Genomic DNA, 14,945 nt, shown 5'->3' with positions numbered 1-14,945 from the left:
CGCTAATTAGTGTACTGATTTTCGAGTGAGTGTACTGGAAACAAAAAACTCTGGTTTTACATGAAAACAATTTTTTTTTCTTGTAATATAAACATCATATGGGGTACTAGAGCATACAGAAATCGTAATAATGTGTAGAATATAGAAACGCTGTGGTATCTCATATGATAGTCATGGTATGCTTAGCCTGAGTCGCTCGGCCTATCTCGAACAAAATCGCGATGCGTAGTTGTTAAAAAACGAGAGGATTCGCTGTGCTATCACGGCAATTTTTAACACGAAGATATAGGGACGATGACGATGTGTGCAACTTATAGAACACGGTTAACCTCTATTGATATATATAAAATTGGATCGGTTGAGCCCATTTTTATTGGTCGAGCTATGAGTTTTAAAATATTGGACGAGACGTAGTCGAGTCAATATTTTACAACTCATAGCAAGACCAATAAATATTGGGCGTAAAGCATCCAATTTTATCATTATTATGTTTTGGATCCAATATTATCACAACTTGGATCCATCAAAACATGGATCCATAGGCCTATTTCACAAATCTTGAATGGAATTAGAACGCATTTTATAGCCACTTTTTCGGTCAAATTTTCGGTAAAAAATCCTATAAATAGATGCATATAAAAGGCCTATGTTCCAAAATAACCAATAATATTAAATGTAAAAATGTTGCACCAAATGCCTTCACTGAGGCTTTGATTGCGAGTTGTTGAGCATGCGTGTTCTTATAAAACTAAAATTCGCGGCTCAGATGGAAATCGATTTTCAAACATTTTCAAACATTTTCTAATTCTGAGGGGGGGGGGGCACATCCCCCCTCAGACACCCCCCTGAGTGTGGAGTGTGCAGTGGTCCTTTGACCATGAGTGCCTTCATTGAGGCTTTGATTGCGACTTGCGGGTTATTGAGCATGTGTGTTCATATTAAACTAAAATTTGTGGCTCAGTTGGAATTCTGGTAAAATATATGCTCCAAAAATAACCTACAAATGTGTAAAAATGGCTCCATTGGGGCTTTCACTTTCACAAATTTTCTAATTCTCAGACATCCCCCCTGTCGCGCAAGCGCTTCTGCGCCGCTGCCGCGCCGATGTTACACGTTTCAACATTTTTCGTTCAGACTTCAGCCCCCGGGGTCCAGATTTCTGGGCACGCCCCTGTAATTACTAGTACTTTCATTTTTTCAAGGAAAGCAATTTGCAAGTTCATACATTCGCCAGTTTTTAGTTTTAACTACCGTATTCACGTTTAGAACTTGTTTTACTAATAAATTGTGTAATACGTACATTTTTTTAATATGAAACTGACTGTCAACGTCCACATAGAATTCTACTTACTTTCACTGGCTACTTCTCGTATTATCAAAATCAATATCGATGTCCAGAGTAACTTAGGGCAAATCCACAATTTGTCCATTGTTTTTATCTTAAATCTCCTCTCAAAATAAATACAGATCCACAATCCTTTGTAAAAACATCTTTTTCAATGTAATCATGTAAGTATCTCGATGCGTGAGTCTGTTTTCCCAGCCTTTTACATCTGCGACATGGCGGATTACCATAGTTACTCTTATTTTGCGTTATTGATGATTAGGGGGTAGCGTGTCCACTGATCATAATGGGTAAAATGAGTTTTCCGTTTGGAAACCGACTTTAATGAATTTCGTTATAATTTATTGCTTGTTCCAATACGCGGTTCCTTGATGTTTCAACTCTCTATCTATTTTTGAATCTTAGGATCACACACCCCAGGATTGAAATTCATATTGATTGAATATTACATCCAAATATATGGTGTCGAATTCTGCACCAATTTTACAACCGGAAGTCACAATATTTCCCAAATACTCAGGAGACACGCTACCCCCTAGATACCGATGCCACGTATAATAACGTTTTCAAATAAATGGATTGTATGACGTTATTATTTTACAGCTTTTGAGCTATAAAAAATTATATTCAATATAGGAGTAGCCTAATTACGCTAATGGTGTTGCTTAATTCTGCCTGATGTATTTTAATATGACAGTGCGTAACCGTAATAAATTAATGAATAAATACAATAGCGTATCATATTTGTCGAGTAAAATTAATATACAACTTGTAAACCTAAACGTGTCTTATAAGATGAACTGTCTTTCTGCCCTACATCTCCTGAAATCGATAAGCCTGAAATTAACCAACGATCTTTTACTCAATTCAACAAACTTTTACTTCTTCGTGACCATGTTTTTGATCGCAATAGTGAACTACATGATTTTTTTTGATTTTTTTGATTTTTTTATGAATATCTTACTCATGGCAATTTAAAATGTACTAAACCCAAAACAGTCCACAATGGTAAACTATCGAAAACAGTGGCGTATCGTTGCCGCTCGTACCAAAGGAAAATATGTGCTCTTCGGAGTTTGAGACAACACCTCTATCGTTGTTAAACCCACAGATTAAAAACGATGAAAACCCGGGATGAAAACGTCATTTCAGTGAGGGAAGTAGACGATTGAGCAACGCAAGGCTTTTCAGAAACTGCCCACTGATGAAGAAACCAAAATTGCTCCCACTCAAAGAACACGGACTCACCTCACATGTACTTCTTACCCAAGATACATAGAGTGGGAATAATCCCGGTAGACACAGTCAATTGTGGCTAGCTGTAATGGTCTATTCCATTTAAAATGCACATTACCTCTGTGGATAATTTTGGAAATATCTTCCAGGGGTGGGGGGTATGAATTTCAAATGGAATGAACACATTAGGCAACTCCATTGCATACACTCTTTGAGAAAGATTCAATCTGAATCTTCCACGAATGGAGGATGAGTTTCAAATAAAGAAGAGTCAAAGGTCGATTATCAAGTTGTACAGGGGTCAAAAATTAAAAGTTGTCCCAAATTATTTGCCTAGCTTCAAGCTGTGAGAAAAAGTTAAGTTTCCACTATCTGTGATGTATAGTTACTATGTTATGTGGCAAAAAGGTTACAGGTCTATAGGTTTATCATTTCTACCCAAGTAACAACACTCACAACGGTGGTCACCAGCTTCTTTTATTATAAAGTCGCGCTAAAAGTCGATCGATACATGTGGCAATCATCACAATTCAGAGATACGCTTTTTTGCCATAAAATTAATTTTCTCGGTCAAATATAAAGCAATATTTTTCCCTTCACAAATGTCAGATAAAAACATGAAAAAGACATTAAATTGTGTCTTTTAATGTAAGATTTTTGATTTTTATAGGCCTTAACTTCGGCCGCGAGCATTTTTCGGAATTCATTTTAAGCTAATATTGTTTGCTAAAGAAAGATATTTCACACCTCTGTAAGGCACATCGTGTGGGTCTATATATTATAGTTTTGTCAGAATATCTGTTTTTATTTCCCCTTTTTTTCACAAGTGACTGCCAAAATGTCCAGCCAGTACTTCATTTCTAATACATGTATAACCAGCAGAAAAAAAAAATCGATATTTTTTATTATGGCTTGCAAAATCATCCATCCATGGGCACATTCGCGAGTTTATTTTTGACAAAATTGGTAGTCAGAATTGAAAAAAAAACTATGATATAGCTCACGGTGATAATTACTATATTACTTTGAAAAGCTAAAAAGTTGATCAAAAAAGAAGCTCGCGGGCCAGCGAGCCTATCAAAAACGAAAATCTTACACTAAATGACTGAATTTCACGCCTAAATTTAAAACCGGGTTTTGAAAAAAATGAGTATCAAGCATTCTAGTCTTTTCCTGACATGTACCAGTGCACTTCGATTATATATATAAATGCGCCCGTGACCTCCTCCGCGCTGCCATAACAGCTTATAGACAATAAGTCTCGAAGTGACCTTCTACATAGCGAGTGGTCTTTCTATACATTTGAATGCAAAGGCGGAATAACATGAGACTGCTGTGCAAAAAAAATATTTTGTTCAACTTTGTGATTATATTGTAAACGTTTCCGTCGTTGAATATTTTTTCCGTCGTCAAATACTTTCAAAATGTTGTTTTTGATAACATATTATAAATTCGGAATTGCAAAATGTGTAATAATTTAGCAATTCAATTGTATACTTAAATTTGATGATATTTATCAACAGAGTTCCTATCCTTTTCTATAAAGTGGTCAATGCATGAGGATTTGGTCACGCTTGCTGGTCTTGGTATGTCGTGCCCATGGGTCATGTGCGCATTTATAAAAGCGCAATTATAGATATAACCGAAGTACACTGTTTGAAAAAATGAAAATTATCGCGTTTCATTTGGCCGAAAAACAAATTTTCCATTGCAAAGGTGTGACTCAAAATTTTGCTGATTTCAACATCAAATTCGATCGTTTGTATTGCCTCATTAAATGATGAGTGATCCTTGTACAACAATATCGGTTGATCACCGTTGCGAGTGACTATATATCACAGATAGAAGAAACCTTTTTTCACTGAGAAAAAGATAGCAACACCAAGTAATTGGTCAAGATAAGCTGAATGGTGTTACGAGTTAATGAAGACCAAAACACCTTTTCCCCAAGTTCACTTCAGAATGCACAACAAAACGCACTATTTATTTAAGTTAACAATATTTTTAATCAAAAGTAAAATGTGATTTATAATGATCTCATACATAAACATAAATACATGCAATCAAATATATCTATTATGAAATTTTGATGTTACCAGTAGCCTTCTTCATGTTATTAATAATGTAAAGTCTCTATTTCTCAATGTTCTTGATGTATATCCTGATTCACTTGGCCTGCGAAGTCCACTGAAGACTTTTGTATCCTTTGCATAAAATTCTCGCACAGTTGACTCTCTCCAAAATGGTGCTCTTTTTTCCTTCCACACAATTTCTAATGGAAAACAGGGCTGCATTGCACTTGTCCCCCTGTTTCCACTTACATTGACATATGTGTTGTTTCATAAGACTTCAGCAAGTCGACAGAAGAATATATTCCTTTCTCGGAAGAGGTACGCACTTTGACGTATTCTAGATCTTCTCCGATATTACTTCATAGTAGTACCTTGACTACTTAAATTATTTCTGGTTCGCAATTTTAATGGACTGTACGCACACTAGCTAGTCCACACTAACAATGAACTGTGAAGTATTGTGTTAAAGTTCTCTTATACCAATCATAGAAAAATCCCATTCTGTTGATACCCAATTACTACTTTCACTATATGATGTAATCGGGAAATTCCCAAGAGTAATTATTATAAACATTAACCTTTCACATTACGTGATGTCATATCCATTTTACATTCTTGGTTTATTTTCTCAATGGTGCAATACAATGAATATTCTAGAGAATAGGTGATTTCCTACAATCCAGAATTAGATATTATTCATTCTGTATATGATCAACTTGATGGTTCCAAAATTCTCTCATGAAATAGATTTTTCATTGTAAACAAAGATAAATAACCGAATTAAATTACTCAGGGCGCATCACAATAGCTAGACAATGGGTCAAGTTCACATGCAATTGAATACATGAATACAAAAGCCACCTAAGTCCATGCGAAGTTATTTTGAGAGAAAAACCCGTGTATCATTTTAATTCCTTCAGTTAGATTTACCTGGTCAATATGGTAAGTTTTACGTGCAAATGAGTGGATTAACCTGTATTAGGTATGACGATTAGCATTTCAGGAACTTCGTGGGGTTCATTTTAAATTTTGGACTTTTTGAATCATATACAAAGACAACAATGTTAGAATGAGATTACCACTAGTAAGATAATACAAAATAAAGCACACAGGTATGTATAATGTTGATAAGCATTCTGCCATGTAATATAAACCACACACTTTCCTTTATTAAACCCATTTTTGTTCAAAAGTCATTCTCTAGCAATGAATGTGTTACAAGTGGACTTTTATACATACTGGATTTCAATCAATGTGTTACAAGACTCAAATCATGGAATTGGGTGATTCTTTCATACATGCTATTTTTCACATGGCCAATAGACACAGAGAATGAATTTGAGTTGTTCTTTCATGCATAGGACAGGCCTATGTATAGCAACAATTTCCCATGCTTAACTCAATTTGGCCAAAGTATGGACTTAGGTGGCTTTTGTATTCATATATATATTCAATTGCTCTGAACGATTCCAGAGTATTTACATTATTGCTTATTTGTGTACAGTTATTAACGTCCCCATTTTTAAATAAATAAATAAATAAATAAATAAATAAATAAATAAATAAATAAATAAATAAATAAATAAATAAATAAATAAATGCTGCCGAATCTGGCGCACACCTATCCGCACTTAGAGTGTAACATCCTCCAATTATTTGTGCAGGTTCGCAAATTCCATTGGTTGAAGGAAGTTTTTGATAACCAAACAATTAATCACCGAATTTTGAGAAACAGGAGGAAACCGGAGATCCCGGAGAAAACCGAGAGAGAGCATGGCATCGGGATAAACCAAGTGCCGGGGCTTGAACCTGGGACCTCAGTGGTGCAAGGCGAGAGAACAATCGCTGCGCCAACTCGCTCTCCCTCTTCTTTGTTTTGAGGCTTTGGTGTTGTAATAGATCCTTTCCGCCTTTCCTCCTCAGTTTACAAATTAGACGATAAGTGCCGGTACATCAAACCAACCAAAGGCAGTTATCTTTAGGAATGTCAAAGTCTTGTGGTAGACATCTCTTGCTGTACCTGTAGAAGCAGAAAATATACATGAGTGAGTCACGTTGATAATCAACTGGATATCTAACAACTGCATCCACGTGCAGGAAAATCCTTATGTTCATTTTCACTGTGACAAATTTGGCAAGGTTACAAGTATTCAAAACAATATGTGACCGTCCACGGCGAATGAGCCGTAAATTCCTCCCCCGGTCAATTTTGTTTTATTTCGTGTTTGAAAAATAAACATCATAAACTTAGAAATGGTATATCATTTGACTTCAAACGATATCCAGAAGCGAGGTTATGGTTTGTTAAACTTTGCTCCTTCAACAAAATTATAGCTTTTTACGTTTTTACATGTGTCTCTTTTTCCACATTGCTGGCAATATATATCAAACAGTCATAATTGGCGGTCATTTCAAATCATCCCCAAGTCAACGAGGTTTAAGAAAGTTCTCTCGTTGTTAATTGTTGGTTATGCATACCTGTACAAAATACAATGCCTGGTAACCCACCACTTGAACAGGATTTAGCAAAAGCAAACAAAGCCAGAGCTATTAAAAGTTCTATAGCCGGCCATCTAAGGTAGAAGCTTATTATCCACTTCAACAATAGGATTATTGATTAGTTTTTGACTATCAAAATAAGACGGAAGTCGGGCCAGCTTTGGTTATCGATGAATACGACCTTCGTACACATTTTACACCGTAACACAGAATACAATTTAGGGAATTTACGGCTCGTTTGTGCTGCCGGGTCACATATTGTCATTTTGAACGGACAGATACTGCTCAAAGATTTAGTGATTTGTATTAGTGTGTTGTTTACCCCCAAAATACAGTCAATTTGTTCCCTATGTACATAGTACATAGAACATGGGAGGCTTTTCCTGCCCAGGGACAAATGTACATAATCCACTGAAGAAAAGATATTCTGAACAATCTATATTCATACCTTTGAACTGAGATTAATTGTAGTATCCGCTTTAACTGAGCGACTGCAAAGAATGCAGTTTTCTTACGCCATCGTATACATCCTATTCAAAAATCAGTCACAATAGAGTGTTTTGAATTTAACTGGCGCACGAGTAGAGGTTAGCGTTGGGGTAAGAATGTGCAATCCCGTGTGCTATGTCTCATTTCAGTGTTATGGTGCTCGTACTGCCATACATTGTGTATAATGTACTAAATTTATATAGCTAGTTTCCCAGCAAACACAATTTTTTAAACGTTATAATCGTGTTTGTAAGCGCGTTTTGGGTTCAATAACATTTAAATGTCGGTTTATATGTTTTAGATGAAAACACACTGCAACAGCATTATAAAAATGTTATCAAAAGGTTATTGTAAAATGTTTTGGCAAACATTTTTGGAGATATTTTGTCAACACTTAATAACTTTACATTAAGTTTTGACAAATCTTATCTGAATGTTATGAAAACGTTTTATACCCTTTATATAACCGGACATTTAAACGTTTTTAGTAAAACGTTTTGTGTTTTCTGGAATATGGTTGCATATTGAAGCAAAATGCCTGTAAACCATTATTTCTTTACTTACATCAATTCTTTGTAGTTGTTGCTCTTGGTCAAGTCCAAAACCATAGTCAGACACTCTTTATCCAAAGGAATATCCTTCAGTCCAAATCTTGTCAACAGTTTCAAGCTGCGTAGAACCTCCACTAGACCTTGAAAGACATCCTTTGGAACAACATCCCCTTGGTTGCCGTACTTGCAGCCAAGCATAACCCATTTAAGGTTGGAACACATTGGTAGCCCTTCTCTTAAAATGGTAATGAAATCCGTTGCGGCCAGAGGTATCTCATATATGGCTATGTTCCAAACTGATGTTGTACTGATTGCCGTCAGGAACTTGCTAATTAAGTGAATGCTATCTGCAACACCTGCAGCAGAAAAGGTAACAGCGCCAAGATTGGGGGATTTTGGTATGTTCTCCACCAGGAAACGCATCCCATTGGCATTGGTTATGTTGCTTGCTCCGTGGGTGTACACTTCTTCAAGTTTACCGCAAAAGTCGGCAAAATTGCTCCAGAAAGTAGTCAGGATTTCTGCGGAGATATGGCTGTCTCTGATATCAAGCCTCCGTAACAGGATACCATGTGTCTGGTGTCGTTTCAGTTTATTAGATAACTTGGTCAAGGAACTTCCGATATTGTTGTAGGAGATATCAAGACTGTTCAGCATTTTCAGATTGTCCATTGCATCGACGAACTTCAGCAAATCCGTGTCCTGTAACCCAGTATCCCTTAAATTCAATACAGTTAAAGTGGTAAATAACCCTTCTTTCATTCTGCTAAACAATGTAGCACTTCGGTTTCCTATGGCAACCTGGCGAAGATTCAGAGTGTTCAAGTCAACATGAACTATCCCATCAACGAGAGGTTTAACTATGGCCAAACCTCCTTGCCAGTGTTCAAACTTCTGCCACAGTTGTGCATTCACTATCGCCTTTGTTGCACCGCCTTCTTCTGCTATGTGTTGCAGGCTTGGCTCTCCACGTAGCAGATCCTGACATTCGGCAAGAGATTGCCTGCCTACTTTATCTCTTAATGTCTTATACTCTTTGTCTACTAAAGTGTTCGCTGATTCCGTGATACTGATAACTCGTCCACGGCGTGGCACCCCAACAACTTTCAACGTCGATATGCAGCCACGGTCAGTTGTGTTATTCAGTAAATACTCGATACCTATTGCAGTTTGGAATACCATGCCATAAAACACCATTGTCTTATCAGGAAATAACTTCAGGAGGATCTGGATGAACTTGCCATCGGCTTTGCTTTCGAAATTGCACTGCAAACACAAGTCATAGAACATTTGAAAGTTTCGTGTCTCTTCAAATTCTAGTTCACCGCGGTAGTATTGGTGTATCTTTGGTCGCAGCTCATGGACAAACAAGTCTGACAGGTGTTTGATGATAACTTCAGCAATAGTAATGTTTGACCCGCATCCAAAGAGAAAAAGCATCTGCAACTTTAAAGCGTCACCAACCGTCTTGACATGCTCTGTAAGGCAAGCTTTAGCCATTTCCGCTGAAAAACTCCCTAAATACTTTCCGGCGTGGAGTTCTTGACTTGTTTTGTGGAAGAACTCAAAGCACGTTACTTTACGCAAAGATGAAGATTCGTTGTCAAGCTTGTCATCTTGAGTGATGATCCCAACTTCGCATGCCTCTTGTATCTCACTGTCATCCAAATGTGTTTGCAACTCTTCCAATGTCCAAACTGAGTTTCTCTGTGGAACCAGTAATCCATCAAGAGCCAGTTTTCCAAGCTTATGGATTAGCTTTTTGATCTCTTTCTCCCTAGTAAGCAAATCTCTTCCTTGAAGTTTTATTCTTTTTAGGTAATGTTCATTGATGAACCTGTGGATTGCTTCATAGATTTCAAACATTGTAGATGGGTTGCTAAGAAGCTCGCTTTTTGTCGTTCTCTTTTCCCAATAAAGACACAGCAAGTGTATCACCAGTGGCATTGTCGCTAGCTCTTGTCTTAGCCCAGCGTTCTCTACAAATTTTAGCACATCATTCGCGTGTTCTTCTTTATTCATGTATTTCTTTACATATGCTTCCATATTTTCTTTCGTAAACCCAGCAACTTCAAATACGTAATAGTCTTCTAAATACTCCCCAAAGTCTTGTGTTTTTTCTGGCCTTGTAGTGACGACAACGATACAATCTTTTAACTTTGTATTCTGTAGAATGCTTGGGATGTTTGTCACCTTGTTTGCATCATCTGAGAGTGTGACATGATTGCATTCGTCATACCCGTCCAGTATAACACATATATTCAGAGCCGAAGACATATCAGTGATAAACTTGAGCAATTCATCAGGATCGATTTCATCGTCATGCGCTAATAGCTGTTTCATAATTGCATCTTCAATATTTGTATCGGAATCGAACCATCGCATCTTCAGGTAAAATAGCAAATCTATCTTCCCGAGAGTTGATTCTGAGTCTGTGTTTGTGGCCCAGTCGTATGCAATCTTATCCAACAATGTGCTCTTTCCACATCCAGGTTTACCTTCGATTAAAATACGTCTATAACGCTCTCCGATGTCTGATGTTCTGCTGAACATATCTTGATAGGAATCTAAAGGAATTTTGATAGTTTGATTACAATCTGGAAGCATGACGTGGATGAGTAGTGATGTGAATATCTTTTTGATACTGAGATGTTCACGATTACTCCATGGATATTTCTTGATCTTATCGTGGCGGTGGCAATATGTCTTGCGTAGATCTTGGCGTATCTTGTGAAGATCTATAGGTGAATGGTGGCTCAGATGAAGTGTACCTGTATTCAATAGAATGAAATATCAAGCAAAGTATTTTTATCGATTTAACTTTCAGTAATATTTTCGAGGCTGTCTTAAATTGTATTTTTCTGAGATATTTTCTGAGTAATTAAGCTTATCCGTTCTGATTTGAGAAAACTTCACATCTGTCGTATCAATATTATCGAGTCTAATAGTTAAAAAGCTACGATTGTGCTTTTATTCAGAATTGTTTTAACCTATTGCTATGGTAGTTAATCAGTTTTATTACGTCACTTCGCCAGGGTATAGCATATTTTAATTACCATTCTTTAATTTCTCAGCAAGAGAGTATTTGCGACATTGTTTCAATGCTTCAGCTAGTTGATTGACATGTTCCCAAGTAAGGACTCCCTTGTTCCGCCTCCAATCCACCAGCATTTCAAACGCTGCTCTTTCCTTTGTTTTCATCTGTTGAATTTTTGCGAGGCTAAAGCCCAAGTACGTAGCTACATTTTCCCAATCACATCTGTCGTTCAGTTGCTCTGCCAACTTCAAAAGTTGCTTATCAGAAAGAACCTCACTAGGCTGTATAAACAACAAAATTCAAAATAGTCTACTGATTAACAAATTATTATTTAGTTACATTAACAAATTACATTTATAAAGCGCATCAGTACTCTTGAGGTGCATGGTACTAGACTCCTCTGATAAATTTTGTGACTAATTTAGCATTTTTTCTCAAAAAATAACTACACACTGGTAGCAAAAGGAATCCAATTACTTCACTGAAATTTCAGTTATTCAAGACAAGTGGTTCATAGAAATGAGGTACATTCTAGTGGTGCCACTTTTCTTATCATAAATAACATACCACTTGTCTTGAGTCACTGATATTCCAGTGTAGTAACTGGATTCCTTGCCCCTATATTGGGCTGTTCCAGAAAATAAGTGCACACCCATTATAGAGGAGTAACTTTTAAAACAATGAAAAGTCTGGATTTCCAATTCTGCTTTCTGAAATCGACTGGGATTCCAGTTGCTAATGTCACTTGAAAAAGTTTGGATATCCAATCGAATGATGAAAAGTCACGCAAATGTCCAAAATGAGCTCTCAAATTGAGGATTGTTGATTTTGAACTATTTTTCTGCTGGATTTTTTCACCTTTGGACACTTTAAAAGCCTGGATTTCCAACAATCACGACTGGACAAAAAGTCCGAAATCCGAACTCCTCTATAAGGGGTGTGCATCTATTTTTTGGAATAGCACATTATCCATTACTTTTGTCACCAGTGTGTTTATTATTTTTGAGAAAAATGCAAAATAGCCACAAATTTATCAAGAGGTGTAGTACCACCTTAAGTATTTTTGTAATCATAAACAAATCATAGACCTATATAGATGTAATTATGATGAAAAGTAGATGCATATTACATCAACGATATTCAAATCATCTCACCAACGCACCCCCCTTCCCCAAACCCACACCCCACACGCACACAACCCAATATACAACATACAACATTTCAGCATAGAACCAAACAGCATTGTAAAAATCCTTAATTTTCTTATGGTCTGAGATATTTCATTTATTTACTGAAAAGCATTTCATATCAAAGTAGGCTAGATATTAATCAAATTATGCCGTGCATACAAAAACGTAGTACGGGCATAAAGTGGTGTAGTGTTTTTGTCCTGGTACGTATGAGGCTAAACATACTCAGGCTGACATGCATGTAATACCATTAAACAACAACAACAACAACAACAACAACAACAACAATGAAAACTAGGCGGTTTTGAGTAATATACTTGTATCATTTAATATGCCTAAAGAAAGCGCAGTCGCTTGTCTATTGAAGTCATCAAATCACTTCAGATTAAAAACACTGCAATAATAACATCACGGTTGAGAGCTGTAACACGATTGTATTCTGTCTCTATTAAGGGCTAAATGACGATTATACGCCAACATCAAAATCTAGCACAAAGACAAAATAAATATCTCACCAATAGTTTTTCTGCCATTGAGCCTTTACACTGCTATGATGACATTAAATCTTCCATTTGACGAGAAAAATTCTAAAATTCAGTTGTTGACACAACACCATTCTAATGTTACACACACAAGAAAAAAACCGCGATGCTTGTGACGCTTACATTAAGAGATATTTTGTCTAAAAATAAACATTATGCATGATTAGGGTCGTATTATCATTGTAAGCAACCAACACGCATGCGCAGAGTTATTCAACAAAGCTGATTGTGAATATTGGTTCAAGTTGAATTGAAATCAGTGACCCGATTAAATCAAAATCCCTGGTAAATCTTTTGTATCATGGAACTTACATTTTCCTAATATTACGTTTACTGCATTTATAGGCCTCTGCAAAGAAAATCATTAAAAATAAGTGCGCTTATTATTTTCCTGACTCATAAGGGGTGGTGCAATAATTATGTGTACCGGGGGGTGAATTATAGGGGGGCAAAGATTTTTGGCAGGCTAAAAGGGGGGCAAGCATTTTTGGCAGGTCGAAAGGGGGGTCAAGCGATTTTTGGCAGGTCGAAAGGGGGGGCAAGCAATTTTTGGCACAGATATTTTGGGCACCGTTTCTATATTACGCCCTAAAAGGCGTAGGAAAACGTTACGAACATGTTCAAATATGCAAAATTTCCTGCTCGCTGCGCTCGCATTATATGTTAAGACAATTTAAGGTTTTAAATTCGGGTTCCCCAAAATCTTGCATGTGTAAGTGGGGGCAAAGATTTTTGGCACGTCAAAAGGGGGCAAAGGTTTTTGGCACGTCGAAAGAGGGGCAAAGGTTTTTTTGGCACGGCCAAAGGGGGGTCAAGCGATTTTTGGCAGACCATTTTGAGAATTCACCCCCCCCGGGGTACACATAATTATTGCACCACCCCTAACCGGTAGAAAGCAGAATGATTACTCAATACACTTGGCTATTTCATTTAAAATCTACATTACCCCTGTGGAAGATTTTGGAAATATCTTCCACGGGGGAGTTAATCATTTCGAAACCCATACTCCCCCTGTTTTATGGCTTTACCTATATCTTTCACAATTGGAGTGAATATTTCAAATGGAAGTTACCCAATTGTATATTCTATTCGAAACTTATACTCCCTCTGCGGAAGACTTTAGCTTATTCGTCCATGGGGATTTTAAATGGAATAACCCATTGGTTTTTATCCAATCCCATTTAACATCTAAATCCAAAGATAGGTTTATGATGATTTACAGAAAGTAACGAGAATTCTAGTTGTTACACCTTTGTTACACTTGGCGTAGTGCTGTGGTACGAATAAATATTACCTGTTGATTTACCTATGAGTGAATGTATGGAAATTGGGCCAATGCATTTCGGCATATACCTAGTAAATTGACCATAGGGATGGGGATACCCCACCCCCACCCCAATATTTTGCCAGGGAGGATGGTCCATACAATCACCCCCCCCCCCCCCATGTTGACAACTGAATATGGGTTTCTGAGCACATTAACCTCATACTTGCCCATTTTAACCCCAAAAGTGCAAATTTTCGCGCGCGTCGCGTGCATTTACTCCACTTTCGCGCCATATTAATTTTAATCAGTTTAGATTCAAAATATCAAATTGTTTCCCGCACTTCGCGCGTATTTGTACCATAAACTTATTCTGTCGGCAAAAGGTGCTGGATTCACTATATTTCAAAAATTTTATTCAAACCCCATCCCCCCATGTCAAAAAGAAATCTACGCCACTGAAATTGATCGTCCCTTTAGAATAAAATCTGTAAATTTTACGTAAAATCTGTAAATTACGTGTAATTTACAGAAAATCTGTAAACCACACAGAATATGAGTGGTCTTGGTAGGCTACAAAAAAGCGTGACTGTTTTCCGAGGAGGCAAAAAAGATTGATCTAATTTTGGACAGTAGGCTTACAATACAAATATGAATATGGTTTACAATCTTGATCTTGCTATAAAAATCGCCAACGACCCGGCATGAACTCGTGAAGCA

The 14,945-nt window shown here is 37.0% G+C and overlaps 1 protein-coding gene across 1 annotated transcript; it reads right to left on the bottom strand.

Moving 5' to 3' along the window:
- Positions 1–5,939: 5,939 nt before the first annotated feature.
- On the bottom strand, positions 5,940–13,035 carry LOC140148099 (uncharacterized). The gene is made up of 4 exons (XM_072169956.1): positions 12,935–13,035; positions 11,249–11,510; positions 8,206–10,963; positions 5,940–6,673 (listed from the first exon to the last, which is right to left on the bottom strand). The coding sequence occupies exons 1-4, from the start codon at positions 12,950–12,952 to the stop codon at positions 6,607–6,609; spliced, it is 3,105 nt and encodes a 1,034-aa protein (XP_072026057.1). The 5' UTR covers positions 12,953–13,035; the 3' UTR covers positions 5,940–6,606.
- Between the last annotated feature and the right edge of the window lie 1,910 nt (positions 13,036–14,945).

The sequence above is a fragment of the Amphiura filiformis genome, chromosome 3 (genome assembly GCF_039555335.1).
Source record: "Amphiura filiformis chromosome 3, Afil_fr2py, whole genome shotgun sequence".
Taxonomy (NCBI): domain Eukaryota; kingdom Metazoa; phylum Echinodermata; class Ophiuroidea; order Amphilepidida; family Amphiuridae; genus Amphiura; species Amphiura filiformis.
Note: the sequence above shows the minus strand (reverse complement) of the source record. Positions and strands in the feature narration are given on the sequence as shown.

Excerpts from the sequence above, each read along its gene's own strand:
- LOC140148099 (XM_072169956.1), bottom strand. Across the intron at positions 10,964-11,248 it reads TGCTGAGAAATTAAAGAATG|GTACACTTCATCTGAGCCAC; the intron begins GTAATTAAAATA and ends TATTGAATACAG. Across the intron at positions 6,674-8,205 it reads AACAACTACAAAGAATTGAT|GTACAGCAAGAGATGTCTAC; the intron begins GTAAGTAAAGAA and ends CTGCTTCTACAG.